This window comes from Mus musculus, chromosome 8 (assembly GCF_000001635.26).
Source record: "Mus musculus strain C57BL/6J chromosome 8, GRCm38.p6 C57BL/6J".
NCBI classification, from domain to species: domain Eukaryota; kingdom Metazoa; phylum Chordata; class Mammalia; order Rodentia; family Muridae; genus Mus; species Mus musculus.
In genome coordinates this window covers 40,583,559-40,608,761 of record NC_000074.6, presented here as the reverse complement: position 1 = coordinate 40,608,761, position 25,203 = coordinate 40,583,559, and the positions used below count along the sequence as shown (strand labels likewise).

The following is a 25,203-nucleotide window of genomic DNA, read 5'->3' as shown; positions in this document are numbered from 1 at the left end:
TGGGATGGATGAATGTGCTAGCAGTGGCTGAAGCTGCTGGAGCCTATGCATGGCCGGGAAGATCTTCAGTCCTACCAGGTGTCGCATGCGACAGCACCTGATGTGTTATAACTGTCCTTTGTAGGATGTTTTACACACATCTGTTATTGTTTGAATGTTTCATACATTGCTCATAGGCATCCCTCCATCCCCCTTAGTGCCTGATCCTGCCTCCGTTTCAACTTCATTTCCCCTTTTTATTGTTGTTAATAATGCCCTGAGTCCGGTTAGGACTGGATATATGCACATGGTTATATTGTTGAGGCCATGTCCTCAAAAGCGGGTGACTCTCCCTTTCTCTACAGCTCTCAGTTGCCAAGAGTTCCTCCAATGAGGTTGGAGCATCAGGGCCCCCCCCTCCCTTGCAGGGACTTCTAAATTATCGGTTCTATTATTTTACAATGTTAACATTACTTTTCTGGTAATTTTTAAAAGAAAAGGAAAGCTAGAGACTAGTCCCATAACCAGGAACTTTTGTGCCTAATCATCAAACCAGTAGACATTTCTGACGTTGTATAGCAAGACAAACATGGCCTTATAACCCATGGCCAAAATCTTGACCTGTAGATTCCATTCCTTACCCCGTGGACAGGCATACACTTAGCACCAGAAGGGTAGCCAGTACCTCACAGTAGTCAGGAACTTCATGGAGGACTGCCCTTAAGGACAGAACATGGATCTCCTCAAAAGACACGGTCCAGAATGGTTTATTTTCTTTTTTTGTTGTTGGGTTTTTTTTTTTTTTGGTTTTGTTTTGTTTTGTTTTGTTTATTTTAGACAGGGTTTCTCTGTATAGCCCTGGCTGTCGTGGAAGTCACTCTGTAGACCAGGCTGGCCTCGAACTCAGAAATCCGCCTGCCTCTGCCTCCCAAGTGCTGGGATTAAAGGCGTTCGCCACCGCTACCGGGCTGGTTTATTTTCTTATCAACCTATTTTCTTAATGGAATGGTGGTTTATTCCAGAGGCTGTAGAAGAGGTCAGGGGAGGGGAATGGGGAGTTATTGATCAGAGTAACCAGAAGGGGATGGGGAGTTATTGATCAGAGTAACCAGAAGACTCAGATAGAGCAGAGGGCTAGGCTTTGAGATCAAGCATATTGTATACATGGGTTTATAGTGGATCATAATATATATATTTCAAAATATCTTTGGAAAATTTCAAATATATCACCATGAAATGATAGCTCAGAAGTTTATGGTTGTATTGTATATACTAGTTAGCTTGATTTAATCATTTCACATCGTATCCATCAGGAAAGCACTCTGTACTGTGATCTGCCTGTTAAAAACAACAGACAGTTGGAAAGTGAAACATTTTCCTTTGCAGACTGCCTGACCACCAACAGCTTAGAGAACAAGGGGTTATTGAACTTGAACATCCCACGTGGAATTAAGGAACATGGTGGCACTTCCCAGTGGAGCCATCTCTAACTCTTACTGATTGCCAAAGTTTATTTTACTGACTTCCCATGACCTTATTTAAATTTAGCTATTAAACGCATCCAGCATTTGACTGCCCAAATGTTCCCCTACCTGGAGCTGTGTAAATTTAAATGCAGAATAGTCTTTCAAAATAATAATTGTGGATATCAAAGCTTGGTACTGAAAACTAAGTTACAGATTTTTTATAGTGGAGTTTTAGGTGGAACCCTCCAGCTCTTGTAAGCAGAGTGTGGGGGTTGAGCGAGGCCTACTTTTGAGGACTGTTTCTTGTCTGTGTGGCTCAGAGACCTGTCTGCCCTTTGTCAGTTTTGCTTCTTATTCGTGCTTACGGTACTCCTCGTGTTAACTTTCTGTCCCAGATTCTGCACAGTCAGATCTCCACCATTGAAAAGCAGGCGACAACAGCTACGGGCTGCCCTCTGCTTATTCGCTGCAAGAACTTCCAGATCGTACAACTTGTCATTCCACAGGAGAGAGACTGCCACGACGTGTACATCTCTCTGATACGCCTTGCACGGCCAGGTAGGCAAAGAGACTCGGCATCTGACGTGTGACTTCTGGAGAGAGGCACAAGTCACGTGGCAGGGTTCCTGTTATGCTTAGGAATAGCAGTGTTTTAGGACTTGGTTGTCATTCTTGCCCAACTAATCACCTGACCCATTAACCTTGTTCGTTTTGCGGGCTCCTCTGAGCTGTTTACCACACAGGCCTCTTTTGATAACCTTTGTATTCTTAAATTTCCTAGATAGTGGTTATAATGTGTTTGTCTTTCCGTCTGAAATCACTTTAAAAAAATTATACAACTTTGTTAATTGAGTCACTTAGTATGAGGCCTAAGATAGAACGCACAGGTTGTTTAGTGTGGAAAACATTTGTATCCAAAACTTTAGTGTGTTCCTCCCCACCCAGAGTGTCCTACTTTCTTAGGTTGTTTGTCTGTCGGTCTGTTTGTTTGTTTGTTTGAGACAGGATCTTACTATGCTGCTTTGAGTGGCCCAATGTCACAGGTTCCTCAGGGCTGGAATTACAGGGGTGAGAGCCACTGTGTTGCATGTTTTGTTCAGCTAGGGTTTTGAGGAATATATGCTTGATTTGATCATTAGTAACAACTGCCTAGGCTTTTGTTAGCATCCGTGACTGTTGGTGAAGTTCCCGTTGGTACTCCCAAACAGACCCGCCGCCGCCACCACCACCACCACCACCACCACCACCACCACCACACACGTGGTGGGAAGAATGCTTGGACATGGAAAATGGGCAGTCTTGTGTAACTGCCTTGTTCTAGCCCGTGTAGTATTTGGGTCTTTAGCTGGAGAACTCACTATATACCTTTAGAGAAGTGTTCCTTGACTCTCTGCCAGGCTTGTGTGAGCTTGCTCAAAGGAGGTATGCATCCAGGCTTCCTGGGAATTACAGTAAAAAGATACCATCGAGGTTGTACTTCAGAGTCACATGGAAGGCTTCAGTAGGCAAAAAGGATATGTGCTTATAGTTTCTTTACAAAATGATGAGAAGTTGGCGACCTTTGCAAGGCACTAGGCTGGGTCCTGACTTCCTTAGGACAGGACTGTAGGGAGCTTAGAGCCAGTGCTCCTTCATGGAAATGGGGCCTGGGAATGGTCACAATCTGGTGGTTTTGACTTTGCTTTGTTCTTCTTTCAAGCTGAGACCTTTCCCCACCTCCTAGCGTGTTAAGAATAACTGCAGAGTGAGCCAGGAAAGCAGTTGAACTCTTTTGGAGGGTAGTCTATAATTGGAACAGCAGTTCTGGGAAGATGTAGGCTAGGCTGCATGCAGCAGAGCTTGCCGGAGGAGTTGTGTGCCAGCAACTTCTGTGTCACTGATTAATGGATGTGCAGGGTAATAAATGTACTCCAACTGGATTAATGGGATTTAGGAATAGCTGCAGAACGGGGAAGGGCTTAGTAGCTGAAAGAGTAGCTCTAAGGGTGGGAAGGCTGTGGTGGGAGCGGAAAGTGCTAGGACTTACTGTGAGGGTCCATCTGCTTTTAAAAATGAATGCGTTTTCTTAAAAGGTGACATTTCAGTCACTAGATTTCAGATGGTGCCAATGTCTTGATTGGCTACCCTTTCCATAAGAGAAAACATAGCAGTGAATTTAATTAAAACTATCACCTGAGTGGATTTAAAATGTCCCTAGCGTTCTGAAACACTGGGATTAAAAACATCAGGTTAGGCAACGCACGGTGATGCAATAAGTGTGGGGAGGCATACAAAGGCTCGGCAGTTCTAAAGCTACTGCCTGCAGCGCTGAGGCCATGGCACGTGATCTGCAGGTCTGAAGTCAGGGAGATGAGCAGAGGTAGAGAGACTCAGACATGAGGCACACATGGTTTGTCACAGATCATCAGGGCAGAGTTGACAAAATAAGTCATTATTCCCCCTATAGGCAAGTCAGAGTAAGGAGAGGGAGGGAGAAGGGGGAGGGTAAGAGTCAGCTGGTGAAGGAAATGCGCAGTGCCGGGTCCTCTGTCACTCAGTCTCTTCCGGTTATGTACTTCATCTCAAGACCTATGAAGGAGCTATTTCCTAAGCTCTATAGGTCCTTAGGATTTCTGGGACTACTGGAAAATTGGAAGAAATTTCACTGGTTTGCATCTCACGTTAACAAAGATGCATAAGCATTTGGTCATGGATTAGAAAGGATCGGTGTCAGGTCAGTCAAAAGAGAGGTTGGACCCAAGGATGAAAAGTTCCGTTAAACTGCTGGGTCTCACAGACTCGTGAGCATCTGAGATTCTCTGAGGAAAGGACCTCTGTTTCTCAAAGGGCTCAGTTTTCCCACATGCCCAATCCCTGTATTCATCCTTCTAATTTGCCTCCTGCTGTTTATTTTTGTATCAATTATATTACTACTTTAGTGTTTGTGTGTCCTTCAATCTTAAATAATTTCTTATGTTTATTTTCCCCTCCTTTCTTTTTTAAATTACAGTCTTTTAAAGTCATCTTATTTCCCAATTCTTCTGCATATTTTCCCCCTTTGGTGGTGGGAATCGAACCTAGAACCTCACCCATGCAAAGGGCTTACTTTACCACTCCGGGCTATACCCACAACTCTATATTTACCATGGCTTTCAAAAATCCCATGATTGAGTTTGTCTCATCTGCTTAATTTGAAACTTTTATGTTGTCTAAGCCATTGATGCTTGAGCAAATTTCCAGTGGCAGTGTATTTTTGTGTGAGTCGGTGTACAGATTCCTGTGTGTGTGCACTCGTGTGTGGAGGCTGGAGGATAGCTTCAAGTATTGTTCATCGAGAGCTTTTGCATCGTTGTGTTTTTTAGTTTGTATTTTATTGTTTTATGTGTATGAATATTTGACGGTGTTTATGTTTGCACCATGAGTTTGCAGTTTCTAAAGCAGCCAGAAGAGGACAGCAGATCTGGAGTTAAGAGCTGCATGTGATGCTGGGATCTGTTGTCTGGAAGAGCAGCCAGCACTTTGAACCACTGGAGTACCTCTCCAGACCTTGTGTTTTGAGAGAGAGAGTCTCTAGCAGGATCACAGCAAGTAGACTGCTATTCTCAGGATCGATCTGCCTGTCTTTGCTTCCTCAGTGATGAGATTCCAGTTCAGCCACCAGGCCTGGGTGCTTTTGATGTCAGTTCCAGGGAGTAAACTCAGGTCCTCCTGTTTGCAAGGTGGCTCCACTGACTCTTCATTTCCCATCCTGGTCATTTCTTTCTCTTAGTTGACGATGTCCGTCTGAGTCTGATAGTCCTCTTCCAAGATGTTAGCATCCACATCCCTGATGTTAATTTAAACTTGGACTTGCTTAAAATTCACAGTGAAGATGAGACATGCTTATTATTTTATGTTTGGGGTGCACAACCCAGTGACAGGCTGTGTTGTCCTCTTACTGTTCTATGGTGGGTGTTCTGTGGCATTCATTTTGAGTTGGCTAAATTCAGTGGACTTTTAAATCTAAGGCAATTGGCTTTTGGTAATTAGCTTCTGGTCTAACAAACTCCGCAGTTCTGTATCCTGGTGATTGCTGGTGGCCTTCTCATCCTTTTTTTATTTTTTTTTCTTTGAATTTTTAAAGTACTTTAATATTAAGCTACCCTCTTGTTTTCAAAGTTACTCTGCAGTGAGATAAAAATCTCTTCAATTTTTTTCTGAAAACCCTCTTCCCATAACTTTCTGCTGATTGATGCAATCCCTTCCAGTCCTCCCAGTGTTTCCCTTCTGACCCCATCTCTGGAGTCAGTCAGTGACAGATTCCATGCTGAGTGTCTGCACTTGGTGAATCTGGGTTTACTCCAGGGAAATTCAGTTTTCTGAGGGAGAACACGGTGGGGAGAGAAGGAAGTTAAGCTGGTGTGGAGGGACTCCTGCTTCCCTGGGTCAGAAGACACAGCGAGCAGTGTGGAGGGACTCCTGCTTCCCTGGGTCAGAAGACACAGCGAGCAGTGGGGCTAAAACACCGAGAGCCCACATCTCTGTGCCCGATTTTGCATCTGACTGAACAACAAGTCAGACTTACCGCCAGAAATATTCAAGCTTAGTTAATTTCAGTGATATTTATGAATTGTCCCTTTGCTTTTCTGGATAGAAAAAATGCTTGTCTGCCTTTGTTAAGATAATTACATTGCCTTAGTAGGTAGTATACCAGAAGGTATTAATACAGTTTGTAACTTTCTGTACAGGCAAGCTTTAAAATTAAAGGTACATCTTAGATTACTCCCATAGACCGGAAGCTTGGTTTTGTTTTGTTTTTCATTGTTGTTGTTTTGTTTTGCTTCTGCTTTCAGAGTGCCCTCCTAGTCAGGACACCTTAGGATGAGGTCCTTGTCACTGCAGCAGAAGTTGTTTTGTTGGGTGTGGTGGCAGGGACTTGTAGATGTGGAAAGTCTGAGGAGCACTTACTAGGTCTACAGTGAATCAGCTGAGGGAGTTGGCCTTGCTGAACAGGCCAATATTTTTCTCTCTGTTCAAAGTTGAGGGTTTCTATGTGACGGAAAGCTTCTCTACAACAGAGAGACTAGTTCACGGACTGAGAGAGAGCACATGTATCAAGAGGCTGTACTTGTGAGACACACATCCGATAAGGGATAATATATCCAAATCCTATAAGGAACTTAAACTCTGTGTGAAAAACGTCATAATCCAGGTTAGAATTATAAGGGACCTGGAGTGAAAATTCTGGAATTTTTGTTTCTTTAAAAAACAACTATGTTTGCATTTTAATCTCAGGTGTGGGAATATGGGGCTGCTTCCCAGCAATTGACTATGATTTGCCTCCTGCTCTAGCAGAGGCATGCTTTTGCCAGCTGTGGCTAGTTTCTGTGATTGTGTGAAGTTTGTTAGTAGTCAAGCTCAAAGAAGAAATTAGATTCGGATCTCCCTCCCTCCCGCCTCCCTTGCTCCCCTTTCTCCCGTCTCTCCCTCCCCTCTCCTCCTCCCTTCCCTTTCTCCTTTTATCTCCCTTCCTTCTCTCTCCCGTCCCTCCCTCTCTTTCTTTCTTTCCTATCTAATGATAGGGGATGAAACAGGGAGGGGAGCATAAAGGGTTGGAAAAAAGAAGAACCCAAAAGACCAACAGGACCTAACTGGACACTTCTAAATGGAAGATCTGAGTGGGAAGCAAGTGAGAACTCAGCATCACTAATCACTAGGGAGATAAATCAAAAGATGGCCTAGTTGGCCATCACTGGAAAGATAGGCCCTTTGGACACACAAACTTTATATGCCCCAGTACAGGGGAACGCCAGGGCCAAAAAAATGGGAATGGGTGGGTAGGGAAGTGGGGGGGAGGGTATGGGGGACTTTTGGGATAGCATTGGAAATGTAATTGAGGGAAATACGTAATAAAAAAAACACCAAAGCATATAAAAATAAATGAATCTTTAAAAAAATAAATAATAAAAAAAAACCACATTGAGATACCACCTGACATCTATTAGAGTGGCAAGTGTGTAAAAGAAAGGAAACTCTGAGATCAGAAAGGAGATACAGAAAAGAGAAGTCTTGTATACTGTGGGACTATAAATGCTTGTCGCCAATATCGAAAACATTGTGAACACTCCTAAAAACTAAACATAGAGCTACCATCAGATTCACCTGACAGATTTGAAATCATTATGTTGAAGAGGTGTCTCCTTCCATGTTCAGTGTAGCAGCATCCACAGTGGCACGGTTATTAGCCTGTGTGCTCATCAGCTGATGAATGGGTAAACAAAACGTTCAGTGTCCACATGTGTCCGTTACTTTTCTATTGCTCTGATTAAAATATCAGCAAAGACAGCTTATAGAAAGAAGTGTTTGTTTGGGTTTGGGGTTGCAGAGGGTTGGAATCCAGAAGACAGCTCACACTGGAAACTGAGAGCTCACATCTTCAACCACACCCAAAAAGCGGGGAGAACAAATTAGTAGTGGGGTAAAACTATAAAACTCCCAAAGCCCTCCCCAGTAATGTGCGTCCTCCAGCAAAGCTCCACGTCCCATAGATTCTGTCTCCTCAACAGCACCAACAAGTGACTGAGCACTTAAACACATGAGCCTCTGTGAGGCGCTCCACATTCTGATTCCCGCAGGACAGGATGGATAATCTTGAGCTCTGAAGAAGGCAAACATTCTCTCATTTGTGAAAGTGTGGATGCAAATAGAGAACTGTGTGTGAAATCAAGTAAGCTAAAGGAAGACCATAGGGCATATCTGCGTAGGTTTGGAGTTTAAAACTGGTGGGCCCATAGACGTGGGTAAAAGGACGGTGGCCATGCAAGGGAAGTGGAGGGAGTAGAAAGGTCTTATCCAAGAGTCCAAAGCCCCAGGTAGGAAGAATAAGACAGATTCTCTTTGTTTTTGTTTTTTTCTTTTTTTGATTACATAGCATGACAAGCCTAGCTATTAATGAGTATCATACATTTCAGCACTGTTACGACTTCATACATCTCATCACAAAGCTGTTTATTATGTCCAAGTAAATTACCTTGATTTAATCCTTCCATTTTGTATTAAAAATCCTGACGGGACTTGCAGGGTGACTCAGTGGTTCAAACTGCTTGCTATGCAAGATTGAACACCTGAGTTTGGTTCCCCTGATCCTCCTGAGGGTTGTTGTCAGACCACCGTGCCTGTGCCAGGACCCACACAACACACGTACACTCATGCACATGCACACATACACACACACACACACACTACACACACTACACACATGCACACATACACTCACACACACGCTCACACATATATACACACACTCGAATATACTACTCACACACACGCACATGCACACATAACACACACACTCATGCATACACATATATACATACACTAACATACACTCACATACACGCTCACACTCATACATATATACACACACTCACATACACTACACGTACATGCACACATAACACACACACACTCATACACACATATATACATACACTCACATACACACATATACTACACACACATACACACACAGAAATAATAATAATCTCAACACCACACTGATCCTCATAAGTAAATACCTATAATTTGTCATTATAAAAATTAAAGACTATATCTGTAAACAATAGCCCTAGGCATTTTTAGTCCAATTTTTAAAAAAAAAAATCTTCCTTCCCTGGTGACTATTAAAATTTTTGTCTGATTTTATGATAAGCAGTGGAGTAGGAAGCATAGTTATGAAATGGGAACCAGTCTGTGAAATTTACATCTGTGCTGGGGTACGCACATTACGTAATCCCCGATGTACAGCGTGGGCAGTTCTTCTGAATAGGAGACTTACGCACAGTACGTTAGCAAGATGCAGGTTTGGTCAACAACGATGTGGAGGCTTTCTTGCCCTCATGGAATTTTAAATTGGGCCTGAGAGTTTGTTTAAGCATCCCTTTCTGTAAAAATGCCCCACAGAAAAGAAAACATTTTATAATTTCCGTGTGAACCTAGGCTAATGTCTTCCAGCTCCAGGGTGATGGCCCCGCTCACAGCTCTTGGTCTTGTGCAGTTTTGATGTTCAGCATCAGCACACATACAGAGAGCTGTCAGTCATGCCAAGTTTTTCTCTTCCTACCTTCAACCCATTTGTAAACGTTTAACAAAGGGAGCTTAACTTCCATTATTACCACCAGGGAGCTGAAGTTGTCTCAAGAGATCCATTTGGCATCTCTGACAAATTGCATCTGCTAACTGCATTATGGCAGCAGAAGTCTGTGTCATAAAAATGGTTCTCAGTAATGGAAAAGATGGGTCAGAGTTGAACAGCTGTTCCCAGAACTGGACCGCAGTCATCTCTGCTGTTCCCCAGTAGCTCATAGGACAGGTCTCGTCTGTGAGTGAGTGTGCACCTTTCTCATCTGATCCACAGCCTGTTCTGTTTTAAAGTTTAAAAGTGACATCAAGAACACTCAAGTGGAGTGAGGTCTGTCTAGTTGGGCCTCTTATGGGTCAGGCGAAAACAATTGGGTCCTTAAAAACGCCCCTATCTTTCTTCAGAACATGACGGTGCCTTTCTTCTTTCGTGTGGGTGAGTCATCTTAACAGCAGTCAAAACAAGCTTGCAGCTGAGTTTTCCTTGGCTCCTTGTTGGTGGCCAGATCCTGTGTAGGGCCTGCAGGAGCCTTAAATTGTCTGCACAGAGGGCTGTCAGCAAGCTGAGCACTGAGGACCTGGGAAAACGGAGGCACATGGTGGAAGGAGGGAGACAGGAAGTTTAGGTGGAGGAGGGGAAATAGGGAAGAACTGAGCGCTGCTGTGTGGGTGCGTGGGGCACCATGATGCTGAGTGTGACCCAGCTCTGTGACCCTGAGTGAGCGCCGCTCCCCAGCCTCCTTTGCTGTACTTTTCCCATCTTTGAAGCGAGGATTAGCATTGGTGTCCTGCTAGGGTGGATTGGTCTGTTAGAACAAAATCTAGAATAAAAACAAGGCCTCTTCCTCTTCTTCTTCCTCCTCTTCCTCCTCCTCAAGAGTTAAGACTTGCACTTTCAATACAGTAGCCACTGGCCACAGAACTGTCCCTGAGCTGTAGTAATACAACTACATGTGGAGTCCCAAAAGCCAGAACAAAATGTGTATTCTGTACTATATTTTGTACTATATACACGTTAAAGTAACCATATTAGCTATAGTGGATTAAAATACTACTAAATTAATTTCAGTTTCCTTTTAATTTTTAATGTGGAAACAGGAAGTTTTGTAATGATGGTGTGGGCGACATGATATTTCTGTCGGGCAGTGTGCTGAATTGTATACTTCCCTTATAAGGCAAGGCCAGAGCAAAAAGAGCCAAGTGCTAGGTTTTACTGGGAAAAGGGAAACCGTGAGGCTGGCAATGCTGCTGAAGGAAGGCTTTCCTGGTCCATCCCTCAGTTCCGGCTCCAGGCACAGGCTGCTGCTGTGCATTATAAACTGGTTTTATTAATTACGCCTATAAATAACTTAAGAGCAATACAATTATATGTAGTTGTTAAAAATAGACTTTTTAATGGAAACATGTGAAAAAATCCATACCTTTTGTAGCTATTTTGTTTCTGCTTTCTTAATATTGTAAGCATCTCTTAGAACCCATTCCAAATCCAGACACGATAGATGTCTGATGAATCCCTACATTCTTAATTATTTTTATGCTCCATACTTTATGTATTTTAGAAACTGCCAACAAGGAGACACTGTGTTTTCCATGGGGAAGGAGGCTTCCTCCGAGTTGCATGCAGATGCCTCCAGACCTTCTTGTCATTGCCGGGTGCCCTTGTCCCCATGCTGGGGTGGGAGGCTGATGGTGAACTCCAGCTGGGACAGAATGGTTTTGGGGCAAATGGGTTCTGGCTTTGACCTGGCTTGACTTGGCTGTCCTCTCTTTCTCTTGCAGTGAAGTACGAGGAGCTATACTGCTTTTCCTTCAACCCCAAGCTGGATAAGGAAGAACGGGAGCAGGGCTGGTTGCTGGTTGACCTTAGTGAAGAATACAAGCGAATGGGCCTCCCTGATAATTATTGGCAGCTCAGCGATGTGAATAGAGACTACAGAGTGAGTGGCGCCATTTTAGTGGAGTACAAACACTTAACTTCTCATGAGGTTACCAAGTCAGTTAGCATGGGATAGCCTTTATCTCTTCTAGATTTTGTAGCTCTTTGTAGATGGAGTCTGACTTGTCCCCATTTCTTTCACTGTGCTGGTCCCTGCCCCCTCCAGGACTGGGGACTGAGCCCAGGCTCTTATGCCACATGAGTAATCTGTCACTGTAGCTATGTCCCCAGCCCATTCTGCCCTTCTCTTCCAACTGCACCTAGAATGAATCCCTCAAGACCGTCCCTCCATACTCCTCCTCTTAAGGGGTGAGCATTTGTGAACTCCGAACCGCCCAGTGCAGACTTTGTGGCCAACAGTTGATGAGAGAGCTGGCTGGGACCTCATTCTCCCATCACATCTTTTTATAGCACAGGGGACGATTAGTGTGGAAATCCGAGGGACCCTGATGGCAGTTTGGCACCAGCCTCTTGATATGCTCACTGTATTCTCAATTGGTACATAAGGTCACCAAGAGGCTCCCTAGAGGGATGTGAAAAAAAAAATGTGCCTGTCCTCCCAGGAAGGAGTGCCAAGTGAGCCTCTTGTTCTCTCCAGTGAGGAGTTCACAAGTCACAATTAATTCCTCGTGCTCCAGGGACTTAGCCAGAACAGGGAGATGGAGACTGGGGGTGGCGGGGAGAGATGGTAATTCTTCCAGTTTAACCCTGGAGTGTGTTTGTGGGTGTGTATGCTGAGGCTCAAGCCCGGGGTTCTGTGCCTGTCATGCCAATGGCAGACCACTGAGATGTGCTCCAAGCCCACTCTTCTGTCTTATCTTCCTTCCTTCCTTCACAGTTACATACTTTGACAGCCTCTCTTCTTATTTAAACAGTGCCCATGTTTAGTGGCCATTCGTAGTGACATTGAGTCTCCTCTTCACATTCCTGTTTCTTTGTTTCACAAGATTGTCTCGGTGTATATTTATAGATACTGTTATTGCTCATGTAGCTATTATGAATACATCCCAGCATGTTTTCTGACCTTCAGAACTTTTGATTTATGATTTGTTTTGGTTTTTTTTTTTTTGAGATAGTCTCAGGTAGTTCTGGCTGAACTCAAACTCAGAGTTTAAGGATGGCTTTCAACTCCTGGTCCTCCTGCCCCTTCATGTAAAGTGCTAGGGCATAGCGCGTGCTTCCATACCTGACTTAGGGGCGCTGGACATTGAACCCAGAACTTCTTACATGCCAGGGGAACACTCTGCCCTCCGAGCTACATCCCAGTTCTAATCATTTATTTTAATCATGATTTCTGCTTTTATATGTTGCTAATCGTCTAAATTTGACACTGTGTAAGAGCTACAGCTAACATCTTTACTAATTATGATTGTTATAGTTTGATACTAAACCTTGCCCCAAAGTCAGGTGGGTTTTCACTATTATCCAGAGTATCTCAGAGATACAGGTTATTTGAGATACAGTTGGTTCCTTATGATAATAAAACTTCCTTGTTATTATGCATAAACTCAATTACAATACCTAACATAATCTTCATGAAGTGCTGGGTTAGTATCATTAGCCTGATTGCCCTCTTGCTAAAGTCAACTTTTGCACCAAGTGTTTTAGCCGAAAGATGAGAGAGTGAAGGGGAATCTGACTTTTATAAAGGAAGTCGGATGTCTTTGTTTCTCAACTATTCAGCTGTCCTTGAACAAGGAAGGAGAGAGAGAGAGTGAAGCACAGCCACTGAATGGTACTTTCTCCATGCTGCTGCTTTGATGACTTTCCCCTTAGAATTAACCACCAATGTGACTCATTTGCGCATAGTAACCGGAGCCCTGCATCACCCAGACTGAAAGCTGTGTGTCACTTGCCATTTCTTTTCCAGAGAAACTCCCAGCCCAGTAAGCCTGGCCCTTTCCAGACTGCTGTGACAGAAGAGGTGAAAACCTCGGGGATTTTCTGACTTGAGAAATGTCAGAGGAATATCTTTAATTTACTGCCAGCTTAGAAATAGGACAACCCTTATCTTACATAGTAAGTTCTGACTCATCACCCACTGAGGACATTTCATCTCAGCCCGCTTCCTGTGAACCTTGAGTTTAAGACTGAGACAAATAGGTATTTTCTTCTCTTGCTTTATGAGTTATTTTACACTTTGCACAAGTCCTTTCAAGTGGGTGGAGTGGGAAGAACTTGCGAGTCAACACAGAAGATGTCAGCTGAGTGTGAGCGGCCTGCAGCCGGTTTGCCGTGGTCATCTCTGTTGTCCATGAAGCACCTTTGACACTCACTTGATGGCTGCCTAAGTCTGTAAGCCCAGACTTCATTTTATATACAACCCTGAAGTTACCTCTCTTTAGATCAAGTGATTGGTGTCTGTTACAGGGTAAACTTTAGTCAGGCTAGGGATGTACCTCTGTGGTAGAGACCTGCCAGCATGCAGAGGCCCAGGTTCAGTCCCTGGACATTGGGGGGAAAGTTGCTCAATCTTCCTTGTAATGTAAGTTAAAATATGATCTAAGCCTCATATTTAATTAGACTTGTTTTAAATTTAATCATATTTTTAAATTTAACTAAATTAGAACTTCAGTTCCCTACAGCTAAATCTTAACATGTTCTATGATATTTTATTAATTACTTTGCTCATAACTTCATTTGTCATACATTTCTTGAAGCAAGTTCTAGGATCCAAATATTTAAAAGGTGTGTCTGTGTTGATGTTTCTCAGTTCCCAATAAGTTACCCCAGGTCTGACTCAGACCCTTTGGATAGCATCTTGGATGGCTACCAACTGTGTAGGTAAATACATTTACTGGAAGGTTATATACCCAGGTCAGCAGAGAGCAGTTCTGAGAATGTGGCCATCTCTGCTACTCATTTCTGCCCCAGGTCTAACAGTAAGAAAGTAAGGACTGAGATAGAAATCTCAGGCCATTCCTGAGGAATTGCAAAACCTGGTAGCGTAAGTTCTGTTGTGTAGCGTATTCTTCATTACCAGAGTTTGAGCCAGTTATAAAGGGACAGCTGTGAGGTTTGGCATCTTCCTCGTTTTTCAGTGTGCAGATCAGTAGAATTCAGTATGTCACATTGCTGTGCCATTTAACTCCAGAACTCACCTTACAAAGCTGACACTTTGTGCCCATCAAACAGTAATTCTCTCTCCTCAGTGGTTAGCATTCAACTTCTGGTATCTATGGATTAGATTTTTAGATACTGCATAGTAATGGAACCATGCAATGTTATCCCTTTATGTGGCTTTTACTGCAGAGTTTAGTTGGATTTTTCAGGGTGGCTAACGTCCCTATGTAAATAGAAAACATTCCGCTCCATGGTAGGCTGATGGATTTGGGGGCCTGGTACTTTCTCAGCTAGCAGGAACAGTGCCTCCTCTGGTGAGGATGTGTGAATACCTCTTTGCAAGTCTGCTTCGCCTCCTGCTGATTTCCCCAGAGTGAGGTCTCTGGAGCATGTAGTAAATTGTACTGTAAAAGTTGTGACGGGCGTCTGTACTGTCTCTCACTGTGCTTGTGTTGCTTCAGAGTCTCGCCAGCACACACAGGACAGGGTCCTGGTTTCTCTGAGTCTTTGCCATCACTTGTTTTCGGCTTTGCCCTAACGGTGCCCAGCCCAACTGTTGGGAGGCGATCTCTCAGTGTAGTTGATTTCATTTCATTGGCAGGTTAGCGGTGCCGAGGTCCTTTTCATGTGTGCTGACTTACTCTGAGTGTCCCTGTTTTCAGTTACGTCATTTGCTTTTTTTGACATGAATTTCCTTATGTATTTTGGGTAGTAAACGAATGATTTGGGAATATATTCTTCCTTTTTTTTTTTAGTTACCTTTATATTCTTTTGGTTGCTCCTTGGGTGCATAAAAGTTATTGTTCATTGTAGTCTCTTCCCCCCCCCCCCATGCTTATTCTTTTGACATTGTACATAAGACACCAAAACCAGATTTAATAGGAAGCTTTTCTTTCCTCTTGTACTTCTGTGGAAGTTTTGCATCCTTTGTTCACACCTTTAGTCTATACTGAGTTAATTTTTGTATAAGGTCTAAGAGCCCACATTTTCCCTCTCCGTGTGAATCTTCTGTTTTCCCAGTAACTAGATAAGAAGCCGTACTTTTCCAGGAATAGTTTTGGTCCCTTCGTTGGGATTGCTCAGCTGCCCATATGACGCTTATCTGTGGTCCCTCCGACATTGATCTGTCTTAATGCCAGGGTCACACTCTTTGGTTACATGTGGCTCTGTCACCTTCCTTGAAATCACGTATCATGAATCCCCAACTGTTCGTTAGAAAAAATGGAATCTCTTGAGAATTCATATTAGTTTTCAGATAAAGTTTTGTATTCCTGAATAAGGGGCCATTGAGGCTTGTGATAGGCTTTGCCTAGGGTCTGTAGGTTGCTTTGGGCAGGGTACTTACTACTATTGGGTCTTCTACTCTAGGAATTCAAGCATCATTCCATTTGTATCTTCTGGAGAGATGTTTGTAGTGTGCAGGGTAGGACTTAGTTTTCACTCAGGAGCATTGCCTACTTCAAAAGGAGGATAAATTTCATTCTTTAGTTCTGTCTGTATAAGGCTGTTTATCAGAAGTCAAGTTAAATGACATTGTAGGCCTGGGGGTATGATCATCATTGTCGTCATCATATTATCAACAGCGTTAATGGATTTTTACAGGTGCTCCAGCTTCTTAGAAATTCTAGTGGAAGATGTTCAGGGTGCCATATACTTTAGCTTTGACTGATGGGCAATGCGCTGAAGAAGCAGAATTCCTTTAAGAGAATTGTATTCAAGACAGGAGGGTGTGCCAGTCAGCTTGGACACACCTTCGATGTGGTTGACTGGGCACAGGTAGAGCAGCTTTGGCCTGTACAGTGGCTGAGCCATGAAGGTCACAGTCTCCTCTGGAGAGTGGTAACTCTGGTGTTGTAGATGGTAGCGACTGTCCTTCACAGTATTAAGTGAAGAGGGCTGTGTGCAGACATCAGGACAGCCTCTGAGTGGTGCTGTCAGTGTGAAAGTGCGTATGCAATAGATAACTTTCCTTTTCCTAGTCATATTTCAGCCACAGTATACATAATGGTGTGGCCTGAGCCTCGCTGGACATTTTCTGGCTTTGGGAGACCCGCAGAGGGCCTGTCGGGGGCTGCAGAATCCTTTACTTTCCTCCCGATTTTCAGAAGCTTAAGTGCAGTATTTTGGGTAGTCTTCTGTTGTTCAGATTATTTTACTTAGCAATAAAACTTTTTCAGTTGCTTTGTGTTGCTGTTATTAGGAAGAGTATATGTGATTCTCAGTTTACTGAAATCCTCCTTACTTCCTTTTAAAACTGGTTATGCTCAGGACATGGCAGTCTGGTGCAGTGACTACGTGCCTTTGGTCCTTGGGCCAGCAGCAGGCGTGGTGCGGGTGTGGGTGTTAATGTTCTAGTAACTTGCTTGCTTAATTGAGACAGACTCAGACACCAGGTTGCAATCATGGGGAAGTGCAGTATTCCAGGGCCTCATCCTAGCTGTCTGGGTCCAAGTGAGTTGGGCTTTGTGCTCTTGGTGAGCCGGATTCTCTCAGGGTACCCAGTCCACAGGAGACTGAGGTTATGCTCTGGACCCGTGGCCATTCCTTTTATGGCCTTTTAATGGCTTCCTCCATGATTTTTAGCAGTCTGGTTAAGGAAGTTTGGAAGCTGGCAGGGAGGGCGGCATCATGACGGAGCTGTTTGCAGCTCGGAGGCTTGTGGGTTTTTACTCTCTCAGTGTGGTAAGGGTGGGTCGAGATGGCCAAAGATAAAATATCACCCCTGTTGCCACACCCATGTGGATTTTGTTGCTATGACTCCAAAGATGCTTGACTTCCAGGAAATAAGCAGTTGTTTAACGAAGCCCAGGGAACTGTTTGCTATCTGATAGATTGACTGATGGGAATGCCAGACACCCATCAGCCAGCCACTGTCACCAATGCCAAGTGCTGGCATTTATTTTGGCTCTGGTAGTTTCTAAAGTGCTCCGCCATGGATGTTGTCTGATTTTTTTTTTTCCCTCCTCTTCTTATCCACTTTGTAAAATACCATTTCTAAACTGTCAGTTTTGGAGATGAGAGAAGCAAAGCATCCCGTGTAGTCCGGCTTCCTCAAGGTTGGGGAGCCGCAAACTCCACACCGTGTGCTGAATGGCTGACTTCTTAAGTTCCTCTCAAGGTACCGGGACCTGCCGCAGCAGTTCCTGCCAGAAGGGGCAAATCTTTCCTTACCACTTACAAAATCAATGCACTCGCGTCACCGTTAAGGCTGGCACATCATTTGGTGATGGGAGGCATACCATGAAATCCTACCTAGAAGGCTTCCTGGGAGAGGACCCGGGAGGACACTTCTCAGGAGAGCTGGAGATTGTCCCCACACGGGCTGCCGGTCAGCTACAGGCTTCTAACGTGTCTCTGGCCGTTAGGATGCAGATGAGTTTGTCCCTTTTTGGTAAAAGGAAGACTCAGTTGTTAATGTCCTTCCCACATAAAGAAAAGGGACGTCGCACGGTCACAGGACATTGGTGGTCGGTTGGTCTTTCCTTTGGAGTGACGTCACAGAACCAGCAGTGCTTCATCCCTCTGGGTGGCCTCAGGTTCCCTCGGAACAGCCTCCCTTGTAACTTGATGAGGAAGGCCAGGATCTGCAACCTTTAAGTGTGTTGACATGGGATTTCTGGTGGGAAACTGCACAGATTGTAATGTGATGCCTCAACATCTCTCTGTTATTTTCTGGCGACAGGTTTGTGACTCTTACCCCACGGAACTGTACGTCCCCAGATCGGCCACGGCACACATCATCGTGGGCAGCTCCAAGTTCCGGAGCAGACGGCGATTTCCTGCCCTTTCCTACTACTGTAAAGACAGCCATGTATGTCTCAAAGCGGGCCCTGGTTTCACACTTCGCGTTTACGTCTTAGCCTAAATGGGGATTTTTCTAGTGTCCCCTTGTGTCCGTCTGTCTTTGTCTCTTTCATTTTTTTCTTTGTTTATTTATTTAAATTCTTAGTGGCACATGAGTACCCTGTGAATGGTGTGAGACAATCTAGTTCCATGTAGAAACTTTGCCTTCTATATGTATTTGGCAATAAACTGATGGTAGACTCAGACAGTACCCAAGTGTGATCAGCCACATGAATGAAACCATCCCCTGTGGAGGGGCCTGGCTTTGATCCTGGGATCCTAAAGGAGGCTGTAGTACCAGCCATCACTTCCCCTCTCCTGGCAGCGGATGAGGAGGGATGGCGTGCTCCCACAATTTAAAGGAAAATTCCGAGAAGCAAGGGCAACATTTCTGCTCACATCCTAGTTACCAGAACTATGTGCAGCAGGCATGAACATGCAGTCTTGTGGGTAGCCATGCAAGAAACCAAAATTTAAAGCTTTATTTCCAAGGAAGAGAGAAAAACAAATTTGGAGGAAAAACAGTGGCCTTTGCCATCTGCTATAAAAATTATTTGACTCAAGCCAGGCAAAAAAATGTTTGATTTTTCATGGTTAATATAGTTTTATATTCAAAACCAAGTGATGCTATGTGTGTATCATTGTGTGTACATGTGTATGATTGTGTGTGAGTGAATGTAATCGACCTACAGTCAAGGTGGAGCAGCAGCTGTCAGACCAGACAGGAATTTTCTAAAAATATTTTGAGCAAGGCAGCTTCACCACCAGGCAGCACACAGCCTTCTGTGTTGCCTTCTTCAATAGAAAATACTCACTTGGTGGTGAGTTCTGTCCTTTGAAAGGATGCATTTTCATCCACTGTTCTTGCTCTATTCTTCTCCACTTGATGGGGTCTGGAGAACGTCCACTTTTATCTGTGTTATTCAACTCCAAGTATGTTTGAGGCCACACAGGAATGGAACAGTGTTTTGAGCAAAGGGTGACTCCCCCTTTTTAAAAATAGAATTAGTAAGGTTATGAGATTCTGTGTTGTTATACTTTAAGCTGGGATGCCAGTAACATTCAGACTTTGTGGTTCATTGATGAGGTGAGATAGGGGTGGGATTTAGATGAGGGGAGAGGATCACTTCTCCTTTCAGCAGTAGGATGGAGGGGTGTATTTAAACAGTGAGCCCAGGTGTTATGCTACTTCCTTTTCAGAGAAAAGTGAACCGTTCTTTGTTGGTATGAATATTGTTAAGGGCAGAGGTGTAGTACATCAGACTGGATCGGATCTTCAGGAGGTAGGCCTCAGAGGTGGGCCTTGCTCTAACGTTCTTCATGATGAGTTTCAGATCTGAGGGTGAACTTGTCCCGCAACTGGATATATTGCAGCGTTAGTGGTCCTCTGCACCGAGCTTTAGCTGTTCTTGCGTGGTATCACATAGACATGTTTCCAAGCATCTCTTTGTCATGTTGTCACTCTGGAGACAGCGGCTGTGTGACACTTGGGCTCCCATTTTCACATCTCTGTACAGTCTGGTTTCAGGGTGGAATAGTAGTCATTTTTGTGTTTTATAACGATATTTGGAATGCAGCATCATGTCCAAATGTCTGAGTGCTTCTGGGCAAGCTTGTCCTTAAGGAAGTACCACGGCTGAGTGTGGACTTCTGTGGCTGAGGGAAAGTTGGGTGAGGTGGCTTGTTGGCTTCCCACGCTCTCATCGCTCATACACCCCATCTGCTGGATAACGGACCATGAGGTTGACCTGGGAACAGTGGAAGAGGAGGCTCTGGGAGTCAGGCCTTGCAGTGTCATGACAGGGAGGTCATCCTGTCCCTGCAGGACGTTTGCTGATGTGTTGTAACTGTAGACTGGTGGGGAACTGAGGCCCCATACTTAAGCGAGCAGAACACTTATGTGACGTAGATGCTTGCATCAAGCTTACACAAAAACCAGGGGCTTCTTGGTTTTACCAGGTGTCAGGGTACCCTATAATATTAATTTTAAGCCAGTTGTTGTATGTGGGCCTTGTTCCGCCCCCTCCCTTAACTCCCTCTGATGTCAAACCACTTTATAGGTCATGCTTAGAGACTTTCACTTATGAATAGCATTCTGGGTATGGTTTTTACTGAGAGTCACTTAATCCTTTGCTCTCTGTTACCATGCTAGCAGTTTTAAAAGTCACTTTACTTTAAATTGTGTCCAACATGGTCTCCTAGCTTCACATCATGAATTCCCAGTGGGGCGGGGGCAGGGGGCTTGGACTCATAGATGATTTCTAGTCTGTTAAGACACATTTTCCGAAGCATCAAGCTGTCCATGCTGTCTGTGGGGATGGGTTCTAGAGCTCACCAGTGTCCCTGCATGGGCTCGTCCCTCACCTAAAGTGGTAATGTTTGCATGCACTCTGCTCACACCCTCCTGCATACTGTACATCAGCTCCTGATTGTTTCAGATGCCCAACCAAGGTAAATACTTGCTATGGTGGGATATTTAGGGAAAGGCGACAGAAAGTCGATTCAGAGTCAGTCCTTTTAGTTGAATACTTTTGATCCGTGGTTGTGGAAAGCTATAGCTGACTAAACCCACCGGCCTAGGACCTGGTGACTGGAAAGACAGACGGAAAGATGTTTGTATGGTGTTGGAAACGAGGGTCAGGGAAATGGTGGGGTGTGCTGAGATGGGGTCTGAAGAGACCCCTAAACATCCCTACTGGGCAAACCTAGCAGTAGCCTGGGCTTTTATTACTGTGAAAATGTGACCTTTAGATTTGATTTGGGTACTCATGATTCTTTTAAATAGACTAGTATATTAAAAAAAAAAAAGACAATAAGCACCAAATAAGCACTAAAATTGTTTCCCTAGTCTTTCCACTAATAGTGCCTTGTAAGTTTCAGGAAAGTGATTATTCTGCTTTCAGCAGTGAAAAACATTATTACTAAAAAGGAAAGTAGGTTGCTTAAAAAGTTTTAAATTCATGGTATGGATCCTACTTAAACATTTCCACACATTCCTAATACCTTACACAGAAAGCTTACCCAGGTAGCAAGCTCTTCAGCTTGGGTTAAAAGTAAACCTATCTTGATTTCCATAAAATCCAATACCATTTTCCCATGTTGGTGTGGAGTGCAGGCTAACCACAGGCGCCTCTTCCTGGGGATGCTCCCACAGTGTCTCTGACAGTTCTGTGTTGCTGTGGCCTCTCCCCGCAGGCCTCCATCTGCAGGAGCAGCCAGCCCCTTTCCGGCTTCAGCGCTCGGTGCCTGGAGGATGAGCAGATGCTCCAAGCCATCAGGAAAGCCAATCCTGGAAGTGACTTCATTTATGTCGTGGACACAAGGCCTAAAGTAAGTGTCACCATTTTCATACGTGTCTCTGCAGCCCTGAGTCCTGAGGCCGGAAGGAACCAAAGCTTGACTGGTAGCAACCCTTTGCCTTATCTGTAGAGGGTTGTTCCTGGTCTGATCAGACCATGGGGCCACCAAAGGGCTGCTCTCTGCTGCATCTCAGCTCCTGAAGGGGCTGAGTGTGCTGAGTACATTTCTGTTTCCGGTTTTTACCATTGTGCCGGTCACACAGTAAATGGCTTACTGTTTAGGTTTGCAAGTAGTTTGGCTGTGGATTAAATGTCAGCGGTGCTATTCAAAACAGGTTACAAGGGAATAAAAATATGACAGAGGAAAAATAGCTTAGTTGGTCAAGTCAGTTTAAAATGAAAGCCATTAAGAGTAAGAGCTTCGTGGCATAGTCAGTTGTAGATGTTTATAGACATAGTCTTCACATCATACATAATGGGCCCTGACTTTCTAGTAAGCTTTCATTGCACAACATAGATCAAATCTCTGATCCAGGGGTGAAGGACTGGAAGAAGGTCTGCCCTTGAAAGATGTGACAGATTAACTTCTGTTGCCTGTCAGTTTCTGCCTCTGTCTGAATCAGGTGCAAACCCCTTTCTCCAACCCTGACTGCCCTCCTCCCCGCGCCCTGTATCTTTTGTGTACGGTAGAGCTGTTCTGTATTTTCTGATAAGTTATGTGCTTCTCAGAGGACATTTTGCAGACAAACTCAGGCTTCAGGGCTTTACTGAGTGGAGACTGGAAATCCTTTTCCTACCCTACTTTTCCAGCTTTAAACAGGGATAAACAGATTGACCTCCTAAGAGCCAGTGATCCAAGTTAGGTCCCTGTAGTGTAAGTCCTTATTAGAACGTGGCAGCCACAGGACCAGGCCTTGTCTGTATTTAAAGCCACCTTCTTAGTCCTAAGGATTCAGTTTGAAGGGTATATTTAGTACTCACTTTGTTTATTGTTAAGTGGTAAGAAGTTGACTCTGATCCAGTAGATAAAGAAAGTTGGGTGCTCTCTTCTCAGGTGCAAAGATGTGGCTTGTAAAAACTGCTTCAAGCTTTGTGTTCCCCTCCTCTCTCCCCCTCTTTTCTCTCCCTCTTTTCTCTTTCTCCCTCTCTCTTTTCTTCTATCCCTCTCTTTCTCCCTCCCTCTCTCTTTTCCTCTCTCCCTGTCTTCCCCTCCTTCCTTTCTTCTTTTTTTTCATGACCACGTTGGTTGATTCCCACCCCTCAGGTGCGGTAGTTTTCCTAGGCCACCAGGAAAGTATGCAGATGTTTGCCACAGAAGGGTTGCATGGCGGCATGCAGGTTGTCCTCAGTCCTTGCCTTCTGCATCCAGCTTTATTTCCTAGTATAATAATAATAATAATAATAATAATAATAATAATAATAATTAATAATAATAATAATAATAATAAAGACAAAGGCTTGGGAGGCAGCTCCCAGGGTCCTGATCCTTGGTCTCTGAGCGGGGTTAAGTCCACACAAGGGCTTCCCAAGCCACCCACCCAGATGAAAGCCTTTTGAATTGTTTGTTCACTGATGGGACAGTGATGGGCCGCAGAGGCAGTGAAAGCCTTAAGTATGTACTGAGAAAAGTCTCCTTGGTCTCAGCTGTTGCTAGAGATTGGTACATTAACACATGGAATTGAGTCAGAACGGTATTTGTGGAGGTCTAAGACAAGGACCGTGTCTCTGTACTTCAGCCTCTTCTGTCAGATATGCTGGCATTCTGTTGAGCTTGCAAAAATGTTCAGCACGTTCTCATTTCACTCTTGGAAGAATTCTGCAGATTGGGAGGCTTCTTGTCTTTTCCTGGACTTAGCTTTAAAGAGGTTAGGTAATTCACTGAGACCACACGGTTTAGACCCAAGGCCACATTCAGTTAAATACAAGCTTATTTGACATCAAAGCCAGTGGCTTTTTTGTTTCTGTTTCCCAGAACATCTCTAGGGGACCCTTGTCCCCGCTTCCAGACTCTAGAGGGTTGACACCTAAGTTGATCACACACCCAGCTCCAGGCTGAGCCAAAGTCACCTCAAGCCAGTGGAGCAGGAGGGCTCTAAGCTGTGTGCCTGCCTACCAGCTATGGAGGAAGTATGAGTCCTGAAGTTAAGGCTGTCATCTGTCTAAGCTATGGAGGAAGTGTGAGTCCTAAAGGCAGGGGCAAGGTTGAGTCAGTCACCTGCTTCTGTGGTGACCGGCCCTGTGACATGCCTCAGCTCCATGGACTGCTTTGTGGTTGTGGCCTTAGTGTCACGGCGCCAGGGGTTGTTTCATTGTCTAACAGGAAGTCATAGGGTATTTCTCTCTTTCTTGGTAATGAGGTAATGTCTATTCACTGGGTCCCATGCAGGAGACATCTTCAAGATACAGCTATGAAGTTCAGGGTACCTGAAAAGTGGGAACCTGGGATCTTATTTCCTGGTTATATGCATAAAGTTTGAAGGTGGCCATTGACAGAGGAAAGAGAGTGGGAGAGAGACATTTGTGTTTTGTAGCAGGTGAGGGGAGAGTCTTCAGTCCTGTTCTTTGTAAGTGCAAGGATGGACAAATATCCTTTGGCTTAATTTGGACCTTAACAAACTTGATAAAACCTTGCTAACACAGCTTACCTATCATGGAGGCCCCCGGAGAGGGACCTGGGGCTAATGTAGCTGGCAATGGCTGCTGGTCTAGGCTCAGGCCACAGTGGATCTCGTATGCGAGTGAAAGGTGGCACAGTACTTCTAGGAGCCTATACTGTGTGCCTTAGGAAAGTCACCCTTTGGATGCCTATGCGGAGAAGGCAGAGACAGCCAGTTATTAGCAATCAGAAGCACTGTCAACCAGTAAGACAACTGACATTGCCTAGCTTTGCAAAGAGCTGTTTATCTAACTGCATCTCTTCCACATGGTCCCTTCTACCAACTACACAGAGCAGGCGAGCCTGTTAGAAGCCACGGGAAGGGAGAGCCCTCATCACCTCACGGAGCCTGTACCCAGGGAAAGAGACCGTTTTGCATCATATATGGGTTGAAAATTTAAATTAGCCTGGATCAAGATTTCATCCTGTACTCTTAAATACGTGAAAGATGTCCCTGGATGGCGAAGGGGACATTTTGAGAAGCTTATTTGTAGGTCATACCTGTAGGCAATAAAATCATCTAGTATTTCCAAGAGTGTGCCACAGTTAAGTTAGTGAGGAGAAGAAAGAGCACTCTTTGACACCTGTGCTAGGCTTTGGCCCAGTTCTCCTAAAGGTAGCTGTCTGTCTGTCTGTCTGTCTGTCTGTCTCAGTCTGGAATATCTTTTTTGGGTGTTTATTATTTCTAAACCTGTGTTTCTGCTTTGAAAGTTCAGCTTTTGCCACATTAAATAAGTAGAGCTCCTAAAAAATAGTTTGTATGATAGATTAAATATCGCCACCTTGTGTTTGTTATGTGAATTACAGACTGACTTTGAAGAGGTTTTCTCCTACTTGCTTTTAAGGAAAACTGCCTGCCGTTTC

The 25,203-nt window shown here is 44.3% G+C and overlaps 1 protein-coding gene across 5 annotated transcripts in view; it reads left to right on the top strand.

Moving 5' to 3' along the window:
• The window catches only part of Mtmr7 (myotubularin related protein 7), an 86,737-nt gene that overhangs the window by 26,174 nt on the left and 35,360 nt on the right, over positions 1 to 25,203 (top strand). For 3 of the 5 annotated variants that reach the window (XM_030243678.1, NM_001040699.1, XM_017312902.2), the window contains 4 exons: positions 1,841 to 2,003; positions 11,322 to 11,479; positions 18,224 to 18,352; positions 21,580 to 21,714. In XM_030243678.1, the coding sequence (XP_030099538.1) occupies position 21,714 (1 nt within the window). In that variant the 5' untranslated portion in view covers positions 1,841 to 2,003; positions 11,322 to 11,479; positions 18,224 to 18,352; positions 21,580 to 21,713. Of the gene's footprint in view, positions 1 to 1,840; positions 2,004 to 11,321; positions 11,480 to 17,538; positions 17,660 to 18,223; positions 18,353 to 21,579; positions 21,715 to 25,203 lie in introns of those variants that run through there. The other 2 variants (XM_006509466.4, XM_006509467.4) reach the window with 2 other exon arrangements.